The sequence below is a fragment of the Ictidomys tridecemlineatus genome, chromosome 3 (assembly GCF_052094955.1).
Source record: "Ictidomys tridecemlineatus isolate mIctTri1 chromosome 3, mIctTri1.hap1, whole genome shotgun sequence".
Taxonomy (NCBI): Eukaryota; Metazoa; Chordata; class Mammalia; order Rodentia; family Sciuridae; genus Ictidomys; species Ictidomys tridecemlineatus.
This window is the reverse complement of record NC_135479.1, coordinates 195812633-195832919: the sequence shown is the minus strand read 5'-3', so window position 1 is coordinate 195832919 and position 20287 is coordinate 195812633. Positions and strand designations below refer to the sequence as shown.

The 20287-nt window shown below is 30.7% G+C and overlaps 1 protein-coding gene across 2 annotated transcripts in view; it reads right to left on the bottom strand.

Moving 5' to 3' along the window:
* The window catches only part of Ncam2 (neural cell adhesion molecule 2), a 477943-nt gene that overhangs the window by 99282 nt on the left and 358374 nt on the right, over positions 1-20287 (bottom strand). For both annotated transcript variants that reach the window (XM_078044488.1, XM_078044487.1), the window contains exon 11: positions 16865-16961. In XM_078044488.1, coding sequence (XP_077900614.1) covers positions 16865-16961 — 97 coding nt within the window. The remainder of the gene's footprint in view (positions 1-16864; positions 16962-20287) is intronic.

The window sequence follows — 20287 nt, the reverse complement described above, 5'->3', positions numbered from 1 at the left end:
ATTCCTTAATCTTGCATTATTCTCTTTAAAATAGAAATTTGAATAATATCTATTACTAGAATTGAGGGGAGGAGGTATCAAGTAACAGAATGTGTAAAACAGAAACTGGAATACACTAAGCATTTGGTGGATATCACTTACTATAATTTCTTCTCTCTCCTGATAATTACCTGCCTTCTATTGCATCTCTCTCACCAATTTACAATCATCAATATTTCCATGAAATTGTAAGTAATTGTTACAATACTAAGGTTCGATACAGAAAATTTTTCTTTGCCTAATAGTAGAGAGATAGTGTCATGATCTGGGTTTCAGACAGAAACGATATCTGAAGGCCCTGTAGGACCCTGGGCACATGACACATATCGTGTATTTATTTCCTAATGAGCAAAAGAGCAACAATAATATTAATATTAAAGCTGTGATAGTAAATTGATAGATATAAATCACTCTGCATTCACAAATATAATTTTACCTCATCTTCTTCTTAAAAAGTTTTCTATATATAAATAATATTGGTAAACATTTTGATATTTAAACTTATGTCTGGTACCATATATTAATTGAAGTATAAATGTGACAATATAAAAAAAATCTGCCTTATTGATAAGGTAACTTCATAAGATACAGAGAAAAAGTGGGGGGAGTTTTTTCTCATATTTGATAAAATAAAGGAATTCAATAAATAAAGAAGAATTAATCGTTGAAATGAAAGTATATTCAGGGCAATAATGTCAGGAAACAGATTTAAAAGAGCACATTGAGTGTGTGTTCCCTGCTTAACAAGAAAGCATCTCAAAATGATGATAACAAAATAAAGCAAAATCTTAAAACCATACATTTGAATATACTACTGGTGTGGACAAAGAGGCAGGCAGCAGAGGAGATCTGAATGAGCAAATTTTTAAAATGACACTTCTGTTTACTCAGTACCACTTTGGCTACCTGGAATCTTTTGAGGTTTTATATGAATTTTAGGATTTTTTACTATTTATGTGAGGTACAACACTGATTTTATTTTGACAGAGATTATAATGAATCTCTACAAAGCTTTGGATATTATGAACATTTTAGATGTATTAGTTCTTCTAGTCTATGAACAGGGAATATCTTTCTACTTACTTGTGTCTTCAATGCCTTTCATCAGTGTTTCATAGTTTATGTGATAAACATATTTAAACTTCTTTATCGAGTGATTACTAGAAAAATAATTTTATTTTTGTAGCTATTACAGATAGGATTGCTATCTTGATTGCTTTTTTTAGATACTTGACTTTTTATATAGAAATGCTATTAAATTTTGTATGTTGATTTTATGTCAAGTAATTTGTTGAATTCATTTATTATCTCTGACAGTGTTTGGTTAGAATATTTATAATTATCTATACATAAGATCATGTCACCTGAGAAGAAGGACAGTTTGACTCACTCCTTTCAAATTTGGAAGTCTTCTTTATTTTTAATTGTTTCCCAAGTGCTCTGATTCACAGTTCCAACATTATGTTGAAGAAAGCAGTGGAAGAAATATGCTTTTCTTATTTTGGATCTTAGAGGAAAAACTTTCAACTAATCCCCATTCAATGCGATATTAGTTTTGGGTTTGTTATAGATAGTGTTTCCTGTGTCAAAAGGGTTTACATCAAAGCCATAAATAGAGTATTACCTGACTTCAAAATATAATGCAAAGCTATGATGACCAAAACTACATGGTAATGCCAGAAAAAGAGATGTATCGATGGAGAAACAAAAATACATGTGCACATGTAGAGCCTTCTCTCTCACCAGATACAAAAACAACTCAAAATTGACCAAAGAGTTAAATATAATACCTGAAACTCGGAAACTGCTATAAGAAAACAGGGAGATATTTTATAATATTTTGGGGGCAAAGATTTTTCTTTTTTTAAATACAAACTCAAAACATAGGAAACAAAAGCAAAACAGACAAGTTCTATAAAGTGTTAAAAACTTTTTAAAATTAAGACATCAGATGAGATTAATATAGAGAATATATAAGAAAATCCCAAAACTTAACAGCAAACAAATAAAAATATCAAATTACAAATTGGGCAAAATGCATAACTAGATATATTAGAAAAGATGAGATGCAATTAGCCAATGTGCATAAGAAAACATGGACAGTGTCACTAATTATCAGAGGAATGCAAGTCAAGACCGCAATGGGCTAGAATATCACATAACACAAAGAACAAGCATGACAAGGAATGTAAATTAGTATAACTATTATGTAAAACAATATGGAAGTTCCCTCCAAAATTAAAAATAGAATTACTATGTGATCCAGAAATATACTACTGAGTATATGTCTGAAAGAAATGAAATAAATTTCTACAATAGACATTTGCACTCCCAGTTTATTGCAGAACTTGTCATAATAGCCAAAATAAGGAATAGATCTAATTGTCCATCAACTAATGAATGAACAAGGAAGCATGGCACATTTCCACAATGGAATACTCTTCAGTCTAAAAACCAATGAAATTGTACCATTTGTCACAGCATGAATGAAACTGGAAGATCTATATTAAATAAAATAATCCAACCACAGAAAGATTAAAAAATGTATGATCTCAATCATATGTGCAAGCTAAAGCAGTTGACTTCATAGAAGTAAAGTGAAGACATTTTCTAGAAATTTGGGTGGTTAGGGTGGAGAAAGGGATAGGGAAATATTGGTCAAGGGATATATAATTACAGATTGAAGGAAGAAATAAATTTCAGGACTTATATAGAAAAGCAAAGTGAGTTCAGTTAGTTATGATGTGTATTCTTGAAAAATATAATGAAGGGTTGGGATGTAGCAAAGCAAGAGAGCACTTGCCTTATATAAGCAAGATCTTGAGTTCTGAGTTTAATCCCCAGCACGGATGCAACGTAGTGTATATGTTATATACTCTTACCACAAAAATGATAACTATGCGAGGTAATGCATTCATTTGTTAGGTAGGATTAAACATTCTACTGACTACATATACTAAATATTATATATTTCTATATATGCATATGTATATAATATATGTGCTTTAAAACATCATATGCACACAATAAAAGTATACAATGCTATTTCTCAATTAAGATAAATACATAAAATAACACTTTTAAAATGAAATAAGTTATAAAATTAGAAAGCAACGTTTCCTAGACTTTACAATCAAGTAAAAATATAAAATGGTGGAGATTCAAAAACCAGAAAGATTAGTTTTGTTTGTGTATGTGCATGTGTGTGTGAGTGAATGTGTATTATAGCTCTTCCTTAACTACTTTCTCAATTCTCAGCAAATAAGTGGATCTTAACATCAAAAGTGAAAATAGTTGACATGATCACTCAAATTGAACCCCATGACCTCTTCCAATTTTATAGAGATATAATTTACTAATAAAATTTTATATATCTCAGATGTATAATTTTACTTTTGCACATGAAAACTTGATTTTTGCTGTGAAATAATCACCATAATCAAGCTAGTCAACATATCCATAATTTACATTTTTATTTTATGTGTGTGTTTGTATGTAAGTGTGTGGTAAGAACACCTTTTTGTGCAAATTTTACTATAAAATATAATATTATTAAAATGAGATATAGGTGAACATCATAACTCCAGAATTTATTCATCTTGCATTCCTAAAATTTTCTAGTCTTGGACCAACATATATTCATATCCTTGTCTAGTTCCCGGCAACTACCAGTCTACTCTCTGCTACTCTGAGATCAACTTTTTTAGAATTCCGTGTGTATCTGAGTTCATGTCATATTTGTCTTTCTTGGTCTGGATTATTTTGATTAGCATAATGTTGTTTGGGTTCATGCATGTTGTCATAAGTGATAGGATTTATTTTTAAAGCTGAAAATACACATATACTCACATATACATACACATGCTTGTAAATATTTTATTTATCCATTCATCTGTCTCTTAAGTTATTTGAGTAGATTTTAAGTTGAAATAGATTATTCCAAATTTCTTTCCCATTATCTTTACTTCTGGGAACATGGTTTCCTAGAATGCTGGGAAGCTGGTGCTGAAGGTATGGTGGTAAGACAGTGAGTCAGCTCTTACTCCACAGATAAGGTCTTGGTGTTGCTAACCTTAGATCAATAAATCTGAAGTGTTTGGTTGTTGTAAACCTTCTTTAAAAAATGAATGCTTAGGGGAATATTCTCCTAGAGCTGTGTTTCCAACAATATGGTAGATATTTTCTATTAACCCTCCACATCAATTTTTATAATTAATTCAACTTCCCTTTCCATTTAAGGAACTAAAGGCTAAGATGTTAATGATCCAGACTCCGTCTCTGTAGTTCATGCATATAGGCAATTAGTATGAGTGGCACATGTGTACAGTTGAGAATGCTGGAGGAATGTGGATGCCATTCCCATTTTTTTGAGAGGTGAAAGTGGAGAAGAGCACTTGAAGAGGTGAATAAGGGCTCGGCTCCCCACTCCATATTTATTCTCATGTTCCTGATACAGGTGGATGTGATATCAACAGAGGGTAGCTTGGAAGCAAGAATTGATGACCTGTATGTAGAGCTGTAGACTTGAGCTTGTTTGTGCTGTGTTCTGACCTAAAAACTGGAAGACTCATAAATGCCTGTTGTCTTTCCTATTCTCTACATTTTCAGTGATTGTATAACAAGCTAATTCTATTATAATATTTTCTGTTTTCCTTATTCTTCAATCTGTGTCTAATAAAAATCCAAAAAATTACTGTTGGTCCATAAAGAATTGAATTTTTTCTAGATTCGGTAGGACTGCATCATACAGTATGTCACTAACAACTACTTGCCTCTCAAGAACACTATGCTAAGATGGGTCCCATCTGCTTTTGTTTTCAGTGAGCACTTTATTTCCAATAAGGTGTACATATTTTTAACTATTTCAAAAGATCTGTGCTCTGAATATTGATGCCCCTCAAAATTTGTACATTAACAATTAATCACCAATGTGATATTTTTAATAAGCAGGGTTTTTGGGAATATAGGCAAAGGCATAATGATGAAAAAATGTTCATCATCTCTAGTAATTAGAGAAATAAAAATCAAAACTACTCTAAGATTTCATCTCACTCCTTTCAGAATGGCAGCAATTATGAATACAAATAACAATAAGTGTTGGTGAGGATGTGGGGAAAAAGATAACTCATACATTGCTGGTGGGACTGCAAATTGGTGCAGCCAATATGAAAAGGAGTATGGAGATTCCTTGGAAAATTGGGAATGGAACTACCATTTGATCCGGCTATCCCTCTCCTCAGTCTATACATAAAGAACTTAAAAACAGCATACTACAGGAACACAGCCCCGTCAATGTTTATTGCAGCACAATTCACAATAACTAAACAATGGAACCAACCCAGATGCCCTTCAATAGATGAATGAATAAAAAAATGTGGCATGTATATATACACAATGGAATATTACTCAGCAATAAAAGAGAATAAAATCATGGTATTTTCAGGTAAATGGATGGAGTTGGAGAAGATAGTGCTAATTGAAGTTAGCCAATCCCCAAAAAACAAATGCCAAGTGTTTTCTCTGATATAAGGAAGTTGATTCATAATGAGGTAAGGAGGGGAGGCAGGGGCAGGAGAACAGGGGAAGAATAGACAAACTCTAGATAGAACAGAGGGTTGGGAGGGGAAGAGAGGGTTCAGGAGGTTAGAGATGCTGGTGGAATGTGATGGACATCATTATCCAAAGTACATGTATAAAGACATGAATTGGTGTGAATATACTTTGTATACAACCAGAGATATGAAAAATTGTGCTCTATATATATAATAAGAATTGTAATGCATTCTACTGCCATATACATATATGTCATATATATGAAAGAGCTAAAGCAGGCATATAAAAGGGTATGTGTGAGAAGGTTTCATCAGACTCCAAATTTTACCAATGCCTTGTCCTTAGACTATCCAGTCTCTAGACTATGCCGGGCAAGTTTATGTTAATTATTAGTTTCAGATACAAGGCATTTTTTATAGCAGCCAGAATGGTGCAATTCAAGTTGTCAACTTTCTCTGATATTATGGTCAATTAGCAACACATCTAGAACCCTGTAAATTCTTTAAAATTTCATCTTTCTTTTGGTTTCCTTTGATCATAATTATATTGATCTTTTCATAGCATTTGAACACTGATGTATATGTTTTCTCATCACAAGTACTTACACTAACTCTGAATAATTCTTTTTGTCTTTACTTATTCATATACTTTTAAATTTAATTTCAAATTTACTGATCAAACTTAAGTAGTCCAGGAATCTTTTCTTGATTTTCCCATTTCTACTTTTACTATTCTTCAAAGGAGTGTTTATTCACTTCTAAAATATCAATGGAAAATATTTCCTTCAAACTTACCCAGTTCATGATACTTCTTACAGTCCCAGAAACCTAGATCCCATTATTGATTGGGCATTTCAACCATATCTCATAAGCTAATAACACAACACAACAAATCCTTCATATGTTCACCAAATGCAACTACAATTGTCTTATATATACATATTTGGGAGAATATATATATATATATATATTCATATATATATATATATATATATATATATATATTCAAACATCCTAAAGTAATGTCCACTTTTGCAATGAATGGTAATATATTTATATAACAATACTATATTAAATAATAGTATAAAATAATATGTAATTATGTATATATTTCCTTTTTACAAGAGTGGACACTACTTTAGATGTTTGTATATTTACATAACTGGGCTATTTGGAAAAATACAGAAAGTGACCTTTTCCCCATATCTAATGTTATGTTAAAAATCAGTCTCTGGAATATTGGCAGGGCACTTGAATGGATTAAGTTGCTTTATGGCTAAAATAAATCTAAAGTTTTCTTTCCATAACAGGCAGAACATAAGCATGTTTTTAAGAATATCCATAATTAGATCTCTCACTACCTCTCTATTCATGTTTTTAAGAATATCCATAATTAGGTCTCTCACTACCTCTCTATTCATGGCACCCACCATGGGACCCATCACACAATACACTCCAGGTTTCCACTATGTGCCTCCTTTCTTAGTATTGTCCACCCTGCCATAGAATTGTGCTTTTTGTACAAGTGTCATCTTGATCCTTTCAGTATTTCCTGTCTTCTTTTTGCACCTGTTTCTACCGACTTATTATTGTCCCATTGCAAAGCTAATCCATATCTGAAGCTTCCCCCAGGAGCTTCAGTGGGAATTCAATTTTGTGTTCTCAGGACTTTGATTTACACTTCTACTACAACCCTTAATTTTGAACTGCAGCTGCTTTGTATATTATTCATCTTCAGGTTCCCAAGATCTAGAACAGTGTCTGGAGCTTAATAAAACTCACTAATATATTTTTTTCTGTTAGTAAAAATATCACTGTTCATCTCATGATTTCTGGGAAATTTTAAAAAAATGAACAAGATATAGAGTTTTCCAGGATAGATCATTTCAGAGAAACATGGCTTTATATTCAGGCAAAGAGAATGTGTTTTCAAAAGAGCTAATGTTAACTTGCTTCTGAATAAGATACCATCTTAGTACAAGGACCAGTACATTGACTATAGTTCCGTATTTATAGAATTTTGGTCAATTGATCAAGTTTAACCTATAAGTAGGTCTCTGTTCTCAAAAGTGACTTTTATAGCCTTTTTCATGACTTAACTGAAAGTACAGATGACTGCTTCATGATATTTGTGAATTAAGTCAATCTTGGAAAGAAACCTAAAATATTGGATTTGACAGGGTCTTAGTAGGTTAAGAAGATGAGTCAAAACTGTCAAGCTGAGATTTAATAGGTATAAGTATCATGTCCTGAGTTAAGGTTAAAAACAAAATCAATTCTCAAGCACCCTCAATAGTGGGAAAAATATGTAGAACAAGGTATTAGAAGGGAAAAGAATAAAATAGAGATTGTATTAATTAACAGAAACACACTGCCCAGAATAAGCAAGACTTAATTTCATTTTATTACTCATTGGTATAAGATGTCTAGACTTTGTAATACAACTAAAAAGACATCAACATACTATATGTATGTAGAAGCAAATAATACAATCTAAAATTTGGCCATAATAACAGTCAATTAATATTTTGTGGGTATTTGCCATATACTGGATATTTCAAACATATTAACTCACATAGCCATTACAACATTTTCATCAGGTAGATCTCAGAGTACTTGCTATGGAACATGGCACAGAAACCACAAAGGACTGAGGTTTGTACTCCCAGCCACAGTGTGTAGTAACTGATGGCAGTTCATAGATGAGGCCCTCCCACAAAATTGCGTAGGAGAAGGTGACATTATCACAAAAGTGTGTTAATTATGCAAAAATGGGATCATTGTTCTAAGGTTAAGGTAGGAGTATTTCAATATTTAAAACTGAAATACAGCACAAAAATTAAAATAAGATTTTTAAATAAATGAATGACATTATTTGATAATAAGTTTTAAAAGCTTAGAATATTGTTTTTTAAAATAATTGAAAACAAAAATATGCAGAGCACCTTGTCAAAAGATCACAATCTTTAGTAGGTAGAAAAATATAAGGAAGGAATAACACTAGGTAGGTAAAATTTTATTTCTAATGTGTTCTACAACCATAATTCATGATCATGGATGTAAATATACATACAAGATATGAATGTGAGCACTAAAAGAAAGTATAGCCTCTAGTTAGAAAATAGGAATATGGCCTAGAAGACCGGTTTATGAAACATTTCATGAGGAAATCTTTAGAATATGTATCGCTATATTTCTTGTTATATTCTAATATTTGGATTAAAAACTTAAAAATTATTAAGTATATATTATCATCTTTCCATAGAATCATAGAAATTTTTTTTAAAATTTCAACTGACAGGACAAAAATTAAACGAGTCTGAATCAATTGTTGCTCAAGGAATATAAAGCCAGGGCTTAATAGATAATGTTTAAAGATTTTTTTGATATTAATACAAGTGTGTGTGTGTGTTCGCGCGAGTGTCTGTGTGTGTGTGTGTGTATGTGTGTGTGTATATATATATATATATATATATATGTATATATATATATAGACAGAGAGAGAGAGAGAGAGAGAGAGAGAGAGAGAGAGAGAGAGAGAGAGAGGGAGGGAGATAGATTATTTTTAAAAATTAATTTGAGAAAAGCAATAATTGCTTGTTGGAATTATTTTGTAAGAATGTAAAAGTAATAGGATGAAAAAGTAAATTTTTTTTCTACTATTTCACAATCCAGTGAGGTGTTTTAGTTTACATAAATTTATTACATATTTTCTTTTTTATGTTTTTCATTAATTTGTCCTTTGTTGTTCTTTCTCATATACATGATCCTAGAATTCATTTTGACATCATACATACATGGAGTATAATTTCCCATTCTTGTGGTTGTAAATGATATGGAGATACACAGGTTGTGTATTCATATAAGGACATATGTAAATTATGCCCAATTCATTCTACTGTCTTTCCCATTCCCCAAACCCGCTTCCTTCCCTTCATTCTCCTCTGCCCAATTCAGTGGTCCTCTACTCCTCCTTGTCCCAGCCTCTTCCCTATTATGAGTCAGCATCCACATATCAGAGAAAACATTTGACTACTGATTTTTCGGGATTGGCTTATTTTACTTAGCATGATAGCCTCCATTTCTGTCCATTTACCAGCAAGTGCCATAATCTCATTCTTTTCTATGGGTGAGTAATATTCCATTATGTATATATACTACTTTTTCTTTATCCATTCACTTTTTGGGCACCCAGGCTGGTTCCACGGGTTAATTATTATGAATTGAGCTGCTATGAACATTGATGTGGCTGTGTGACTATAGTAAACTTATTTTAAATCTTTTAAATATATGCCAAGGAGTGGGATAACATGGTCAAATGATGGTACTATTCCAAGTTTTCCCAAGAATCTCCATACTGCTTTCCAGAATGTTTGTACCAATTTGCAGTCCCACCAGCAATGTATGAGCATACAATTTTCCTCACATCTTCTCCAACAATTATTGTTACTTGTTTTTTTTAATTTTTAATTTTTTAAAAAATATTTGTTACTTGGATTCTTGATAATTGCCATTCTGACAGGAGTTAAATGAAATCTCAGTGTAGCTTTAATTTTCATTTTTACAATTGCTAATATTGAACACTTTTTCATAAATTTATTAACCATTTGTATTTCTTCTTTTGTGATGTGACTGTTTGGTTTCTTTGGCCATTTATTGATTTTTTGAGCTAAGTTTTTTGAGTTCTATATATATTCTGGAGATTAATGCTCTATCTGAGGTGCAGGTGGCAAAGATTTTCCCCCATTCTGAAAGCTCTCTGTTCACATTTTTTATTTATTCCTTTGCTGTGAAGAAGCTTTTTTAGTTTGACACAATCCATTTTATTGATTATTTATTTTCCTTCTTGTGCTTTAAGAGTTTTATTGAGGAATTTTTTCCTAAAATGACATTTTGGAGATTGGAGCCTACTTTTCTTTCTAGTAGGCATAGGGTCTCTGTACTAATGCCTAGGTCCTTGATCCACTTTGAGGTGAGTTTTGTGCAGGGTGATATATAGGGATATAAGTTCATTCTACTACATATGGATTCCCAGTTTTCCCAGCACCATTTCTGAAGAGACTATCTTTTCTCCAATGTATGTTTATGTTTCCTTTGTCTCATATGAGACAACTGTGTTTATGTGGGTTTGTCTGTTTCTTCCATTCTGTACTACTAGTGCATGTGTCTATTTTGGAGCCAATACCATGCTATTTTTGTTACTATAGCTCTGTAGTATAATTTAAGGTCTAATATTGTGATTCCTCCTGCTTTACTTTTCCTGCTGAGTATTGCTTTGGCTATTCTGTGTATCATATTTTTTGAAATGAACTTCATAGTTGCTTTTTCTATTTCTATGAAAAATGTCATTAGGATTTTAAAGTGGACTGCATTAAATATGTAAAATGATTTTAGTAGTATGGCCATTTTGACAATATTAATTCTGCCCATCCAAGAGCATGGGAGATCGTCCCATCCTCTAAGGTCTTCTTCTGTTTTTTTTTTTTTTTTTTTTTTTTAGTGTTTTGTGGTTTTCATTGTAGAGATTATTCACTTCTTTTGTTAAATCAATTCCCAAATATTTTTTTGAGTATATTGTGAATGGAATGGTTTTCCTAATTTCTTTTTCAGTGGATTCATCAGTGACGTACAAAACAACAGTTGATTTCTATATCCTGCTACCTTGTTGAATCCATTTATTAGTTTGAGAATATCTCTAGTGGAACTTTTTGGATCTTCTAAATATAGAATCGTGTCATTAGCGAATAGGGATATTTGAGTTCTTCTTTTCCTATTTGTGTCCTTTTAATTTCTGTCTTCTGTTTAATTGCTCTGGCTAGAGTTTCAAGTATGATGTTGAATAGAAGTGGTGAAAAAGGGAATCTCTGTGCTTGTTCCAGTTTTAGAGGGAATACTTTCACTTTTTCTACATTTAGAATGATGTTGGCCTTTGGTTTAGCATATATAGCTTTTATATGATGAAGTATGTTCTTACTATTCATAGTTTTTCTAGGGTTTTGAGCATGAAGGGGTGCTGAATTTTGGCAAATTCTTTTTCTGCATCTGTTGTAATGATCATTATGATTTTTGTCTTTAAGCCTATTGATGTGATGAAATATGTTTATTGATTTCTGTATGTTAAAACAACCTTGCATCCTTGGGAAAAACCCCACTTGATCAAAGTGAACTATCTTTTTAATTTTTATGTGATTTGTTGGTGTTCCATTTAGAATTTTTGCATCTATGTTCATTAGGGATATTGGTCTTAAATTTTGTTTCCTTGATGTGTCTTTGTCTGTATCAGGGTGATACTCATTTCATAGAATGATTTTGAAAGAGTTCCCTCTTTTTCTATATCGTAAAACAATTTGAGGAGTATAGGTGTCATATATTGATAAAGATGCTGTAAATCAGTGCAACCACTACAGAAAGCAGCATAGAGAGTCAGCCTTAAAGGGATATTACTCAGCCTTAAAGAAGAATAAAAGCCTTAAAGAAGAATAAAGGATATTACTCAGCCTTAAAGAAGAATAAAATTATGGCATGGCAGGTAAATGGATAGAACTGGACAATATTATGCTAAGTGAAATAAGCCAATCCCAAAGAACCAAAGGCCAAATATTTTCTCTGGTATATGAATGATAATTCACAATAAGGTGGAGGAGGGGAAGAAAGAATAAAGGTACTTTTAAGAAAGGAGACTGAAGGGAGAAAAGTGAATATGAGGGAAGGAAGGAGAGTAAAATGAATTGGACATTATTAACCTATGTGCCATATGATTACACTACTGGTATAATTCTATCTGTTGCACAATCAGAAGAATGAGAAGTTATACTTCATTTATGTATGATATGTCAAAATACATCCTACTGTAATATATAACTAATCAGTTCTAATTAAAAATTAAAAATAACACCCAAAATAAAATAAAATAAACAAATTGAAAGGAAACAAAAAAGTTCACATGTGAGTAATGGTATAACAAAATTATATGTCTTCAAGCTGACTCTGCTCAAGAAATTCCCTGATGTAGTCAGTATTAATAACACCAGATGTAATAACAATAAACTATATATATGTTATCCCATAATGTATGAACCTGTGTTCTCTATCTGTTAGATTGATATAAATATATCATGTGTTTCCTTAAGGTATTAGAATTTTGATGACAACTATGCATGATTCGATTTCGTAGATAATGCCTTTCAATCTTACTATACTTTATCAAGTTGCTCCTCTTGATACAGATAATGGCAAACTGGAGTGAGGTATGAAATATTGAGCTCATGAATATATGAATTCCAAGTTTGTATGTTTGATTTCCACAATATAATTGTACTGATATGAATTAAGGATTATCTCTTCATTGTTATAGTAAATGCTGTCAGTATATTTATTTAAAAATTTCATCTAGGAATTGTTATATATTAGAATAAAATGTATATCCACATATTGGAAATATTTGTTGTCTTTGACTAAATTATAATATAATATAAAAATATTCCTTATAATATATTACTATCATGTGTAAAGTCACATATCATTCTATGTATACACACACAAAAAGATGTAGATTAGTTTTATCAATATAGGTAAGTATTTTTAGATAGCATGTTCCACAAATGGTGATGGGAAAACTGGAAATACAAATGTAGCAGAATGAAATTGAACTCCATTTCTCACTCTGCACAAAACTCAAAACAAAGTGCATCAAAGACTTGGGCATTAGACCAGAAACCCTGCACTTACTGAAAGAAAATGTAGGCCCAATCCTCCAACATGTTAACTTAGGAACCAAATTCCTCAACAAGACTCCTTATGCAAAAGAAGTAAAATCAAGAATCAATAAATGGGAAAATATCAAATGAAAAATATTATTCAAAATCAAAGTGTGAAGAGATAGCTCACAGAATAGGAGAAAATCTTTGCCAACTGCATCTCAGATATAATGTTAATATCTAGGATATATAAAGAACTTAAAAACCATATAACACAATCAATAAATGGCCAAAGAACTGAACAGACACTTCATGGAAGAAGAAATATGAATGATCATCAAATATATGAAAAAGTATGCAATACCTCTAGCAATTAGAGAAATTCAAAATAAATCTACATTGAGATTTTATCTCACTCCAGTCAGAATGGAAATTATCAAGAATACAAGTAACAATAAATGTTGGTGAGGATGTTGGGAGAAAGTGCACTCATACATTGCTGGTAGGACAGCAAATTGGTGCAACCACTCTGGAAAGCAGTATGAAGATTCTTCAAAAACTGGGACTGGAACCACCATTTGACCTGATTATACCACTCCTAGGTACATATCCAAGGGAATTAAAACCAGCATACTAGAATGACATAGCCACATCAAAGTCTATAGCAGCTCAATTCAAAAATAGCTAAGCTATGAAAATAACCTTGGTGCCCTTCAATAGATAAATGGATAAAGAAAATGTGATATACACACATATACACACAATGAAATACTACTCAGAAACAGAAATGAATGACTTTATAACATCTACTGGTAAATGAGGGGACTGGAGCCTATCGTGCTAAGTAAAATAAGCCAATCCCCCCAAACCAAATGTGTAATGTTTTCTCTGATATGTGGATGCTAAAACATCATAAGGAGTGGGGTGAGGGGAATATAAATTCAGTAGATTTGGCAAAAGGGAATAAAGGGAAGGAAGAGGGGAGAGAAATAGGAAAGACTGTGAATGAATCTAACATGTTCAGTGAATCTCTACATCATGTACAATCACAAGACTGGGATGTTAATTAAAATAAAGGCACTTCATGTTTGTATAAATATGTCAGAATGTATTCTACTGTCATGTATGACTAAAGAGAAAAAATAAAATAAAAGAATGCTATCTATTATTACAATTATTTTGCTTTTATAAAGTTTCTCTATCCATGCATGTTTGTGTAATGGTCTTAGATTTCTTCAATTATCAGTTTGCTTTTGAATAAATATAATTTTATTGAAAATTTTAATAAAGTACATAATAATATATTTATAAAATCTGAACAATTTAGAGTAGGGCATGATGCCAACTTCACTGTGTATTTACTACCAAAAACATACCATTATATAAACTCCATAAAATTATTAAGCTGTCATCTATCCATAGACTATAATCAAAATTTATTCATCACACCTTTAACATTCTTTAAAGCAAAATGATATAGTTTAGAACTTTGCATGATATGTATTTGTCAGTTCTCTAAAACATTTCTTCTGAGAATTCTCTAAGGAGTCCTTATTTTTCATGTAAGATATTCTGAAGGTTAGTTATTCAGTAGTAGATGGTTCCTCAATTTGAATTTGTTACAAATATCCTCAAATTGAATTCTAATTATGTTCTTTGGGAGCAGAATCACAGAAATTATTCTTAGTTTTTTGGATGCCTGCTAGTACAAAAGTATAATTTTCTCATTAGTAGTGATATTAATTTTGATCACTTTGCTAATTTGTTACCTATTAGGTTAATCAATTATAATGTTACTATATTTATTTTCATAATAAATTCTTAATTTAAAGATAGGTACTTTGAACTATTTCCACTTACTGTTTTCCACTTGACTTTCACAAGTTTACTTTAGGAACCACTGAAGCTTCTTGGATGAGTTAATGAATAATATTATATTTTCTATTATGAAGGTTATGTATTTAATTTGCTTTTGTTTTAAGGCACTACAAGGTTTTCCAAATTTATCTTTTATTATCTCTTTTCCAGTGTGGAAGCAGCCCTTCCTACAAGGATCCCTAGTTACTCTGAGTATGATGCTTAGAGAAAGAGATCTGACTTTTAGGAGTGTTACATCTTCTATGTTCTCTCTGGATAGAGCTATCTCAGAAACTGCTTTCTAATGGCAATCCCAGAACAGAGAAGCTCTTTGTAGGAATGTTTGAAAACAACACATAGATATGCATACAAACTCTTCTACTTATTTTCTCATTTCATGTACATTCCATGTACATGAAAATGAGATTTCACTTATATGTTCAATACCAATTCATTAGCACAGGATCATTTAGTTTGTTGCTCTTATTAAAAATTATTTTTCCCCAAAGTAAGAAAATGATGCTATATATATGCCATATATGTATGTACACACACACTAATAATACATATATTAATATGTATATATATACACTAATAAGATATACACTAATTATATATATATATATATATATATATATAATTTAATTAATGTCTTTGGAAACATTAATTCTTTACATCTGACAGTTTATGCAGACTTCTTGTAACCCTGATCAGGCTCCAGCAGTTCTTTCTACCCTGCCTGGGTCCTGCTTGCCATAGGCCCTCAGATGAGCACATTGTGAACAGTTACTTGGTTACATTTTGATACATTTATTCAGCCAGGCCCTCTTACCATGAAACAATGGAGCCAGATTACCATAACTGAAACATATGAAAATGTGAGATGAAATAAATTTTTTTCTTAAGTGTTTCTTCATAGTGATAAAAACTTACTAAAATAACTTGCATATAAGAACTTTACTTAGAAAATGATTTAAAACTTCTTTACAGAAGATAAAATTCTATTAAAGCTTAAAATTAAAGTTATTTGCTGATATTTTGTATCTAATATTGAAAGGCATTTTTCTATTTGAGCTTTGACAAACTATACTTGAAAATGGTATTTCCAGATTTCTAATCAGTCATGTCAAATCTAATAAATTCTATAAATACATATCTCAATAAGATCATAGCCCAATTACCAGTTAAAATTAATTTTTATTCTTTGTTTTATTATTTCTATATATTTAAGTATTAGAAGCACAACAGGCATATTTTATGCACATTAACTATAATGTTTTCAACAAAAGTTATGTAACTTTATATTTTTTGTTAAAAATTATTTCATTTTTTACTTTAATGACCAAAAGTTAAAAATATATAAATCATACTTTATTTTCTTCCATTTTTTAATTTTTAAATTACTTTGACTAGATTTTTACTTTATTTGAAGTATAATATGATTTCATAAAGCATATGTTGTATAATTCATTCACAAATATCTCATTTATACATTTGGGAAAATTAGATTCAAAATTAAAAATAACCGTGATCAGTAAATATTGTTCAAGTCTTCACTGTATACCACTGCTTCAGACTTTCAGGTAACAGCTATGATTTATGAAAATGTTAAACATTTGTTGATATAGAAAATTAAATGATGCCATTTTATCAGTTTAAAATCTCATTTCTTAGAGAAATATTTTGTGAAATCTCAAAAAATTATTATGCCAGACTTACCAGCTAATGCTAGAATATATTCTTGAAATCTTGTTCCTATACGGTTAGTGGCTGTGCAGTTATATCTCCCAAAGTCATTGTCTGATGTAGGTGCAATCTAAAATAATAAATTGTAAAAGATTAAATACTGAAACATCAAAGAAGTTAAAAGAGACTTTAGTATGCTTACCCCTTGCACATATGTTCAATCATTTACTTCCTTGCACTTTTCTTAATCAAGTATTCATACATATTATTAATTCTTTTAAATGTAATCTGTAAAACTGTACTATCCATAGGACTAGGTAAATCATGGTTTACCTAATAATTCATTAACTGGATGAATGTTACCATTTTGATACATCTATCAATAGCAAAATCATTAAAATTTGCTATAGGTAAAACATAAAAAAAATGACCAAAATAAAGGTTGCAACCAATATGGGTGTGAACTTGAAAATAGGAAGTTTGCACCAAAGCAGTGTTAACTTTGCTTTCTGTTTTAACCTCAGACCAGGCTAATTTAAAGTCCAAAAAAGGCTAAAAATATCTAAGATTTTTTTCTCATTTCTTGAGTCTATGAACAAAAACACTGACATTAGATGAGGAATCATTCTCAAAAAGTCTTTCCAGGAAACTATTTTGCAAAAAAAAATATATTATTCTTGTGCAAATATCTGTAGACAGGAATTTTTTCTTCATATTTAATAACAGTATCTTGCTTCCTTTTCCATTCAGTTCCTATCATTCTCTTTTAGTTTAGGTGGAAAAGAGCTGACCTCGATCTTTACACATTTGAAATCCATAATTAAGTTAACCTTTGGGGGTTCTACTGGTGAAGAGTGGGACCAACCCTGTAATTCTAATGTACAGAAATTCTCACGTATCAATTCAGGAAAGAGATTTGATGATGATAATAGATATAATTTTCAATTTCAGTAACTATTTTTAAGATAGAATATGCTTACAATACGAGAGGCTGTTAATTTCAACTTTATCCCAAAAGAGAGAAAAATGATTTTGTGGTAATGGGAGGCTATTAACTAAGAGAGCAATTTTGAGGTCCATTGAAGATGATGATTCTGAGCAAGTACAAAAAAGCTATGTCATTCATTTTTCTACTCAGCTTTCTATATAGGAACAAATCAGGCTAAAGGCCCAGAAGTTTTAACAGCTCTTAAGTAAGTACTTCTAAGTGATTCAAATATGGATTTTTCTTATATCTAGCATTTAATAAAACAGGCTAATTTAACTCTAAAGTAATTTTATGATCTTTCATATTATCCAGTCATATGAAAAAGGTTTGGATATTCCATAAGCAAAATGTTATTTATTGAATCAATACAATGCAGAGGCAGGGTGGCCACAACAAAGAATTGTGCCACCTGCATAGCTCCTTAAGATTAACAATTTAAATATAGACTTTTACATTGAAACCATTCTTAAAAAGGCTCAGTCCACATTTTTTCCATCTAGGGAGTTCAATGGCTAACAGGCAAAAAGCTTTACAAGTACCTTAAATAAGTAATTCCTTTATCATATTGTATTGTTAACAAATACAGAAAATACCCATCATAGCAAAGCATAGCTCTAGATTTAACCTGGAACATATTTGATGTATTCTAAGGAATGTAATATGAAACTGAAGTCCAGTGTTTTGATATGCAAACTTAGCATTCTAAAATATTAAAAAATTATCAAAATATAATCCACATATCTGTGTTTATTATAAAGTACTAAATAAAAAATATTCACATATTTAAAATGTGCAGTCTTGATAATATTTATTAAGAAAGTACTAAGAATATCTACTCATAAAACTTTTAATTTTTTTTTAAATATACAGTTCAAATACAATTAATTTATCCTGTTAGTATTTGACCTAATACAGTTAAAATTACTCTTGAACATCAAAATAAAAGTTGTAACCCAATATTAATATTAATATAGGGAGTTGGCTTACTCTTCCTAAGTCTGTACAAACTAATTTATTCTTTCTATGTATTGTATGTGATAAAATATTATATAAAAGAGTCAGAATCTTTTACTGAGGACATGATGCAGATGATCTAAAACTGAATATTATTCCAAACAACTTATTAGAAATTTCCTGCTATCTATTTTGGCCATAAATCTGTTGAGTACCTCAGGATATGTTTGCATAAAAAGAAAAAACTTAAAAAATGTATAACCTTTACAGGTGTATAATTTGGCAATTACCCAAATGACTCACATGGTCATATGTAAAAATTCACCCATTTAAAAGGTTAAGTGTATGCAACTTTAGAAGAAAAGGAAAAATTAAAAAATCAAGAGGTCTATTATTGACCAATTATTATTAAGCTTAAAATTGATTTATTTTTCTATATTTTATTATATATTTTTAAAAATCAGCACTTACATGGCTACTGTAATCATTATAAAGATGATGAAAGGTATTATCCCAAGCAACCATGTATGCTAACAACTAAAAATTAATGATGTATTTTGTTCCTCTATCTTTGGGGTTATTGTTATATTTTGCTTTCACATTGTGAAAGTTCCACATCTGTATTTTTTTAATTCAAGATTTACATTTAATTTGTGTACACAGTATACTCATAAGTCAATGTTTGTTCAAAGCCAGTGCTTTAACTGAAAGCTCCCAGGCTGAATGTAAAAAAAATAATTACATTTTTTTTCACTTTGTGCTGGGGAGAAAAACCATTTAGACAGAATTTTAAATAGCATGACATCTTTACATAAATAAAATAATTAAATGTTGTATTTATAAAATGTTTCTTGACTTTAACAATGGAAATTTATGAGGTGCCTCCAGAAACTCAATGTGTCAAAATGACTAAAGTAGAAATTAAACAACAGCCTGTCATTAAGAATGAACTTAAATCTCTCTGCTGTGGACTGGAAAGAGTTAAAGAGATACTATCACAAAATATGCATAATTGCTATATTGATTATTTCAAGCTGAAATCACTTGAGGAAGTGTAACTTTAGGAAGAGCCATATACACGTATTTTTGCACACGCAGGAAGACATAAAGATTTTTTGAGGAGAGATGACCTTCAATATCAAGAATGGAAAATAGCCTTAATCACCAGAGATTGGTAAATAAACCTGAATATATAAACTATTCAACGTATTTTTTTATCTTTCAATAGCTTCTCTTTCTCCATATATCTTCAGTTACATCGATAGAATTAATTTCCTATTCCACTGTCATGCCGCCTTCACAAATTATTATTATTATTATTATTATTATTATTATTATTATTATTATTATTATTATGCAAGCAGAGAGAAGGAGTGGAGAGAGTGGTGAAGAAAAAGAAGTGAAGTCTATTGTTCTTTCTCTAAATTTATAAAAGTAGTGCCATGCTTCAGAAGTTTGTGAAGATCCACATATAGATGTAAAATTAATAAAACTTTTACATTTATCTCTTGCTA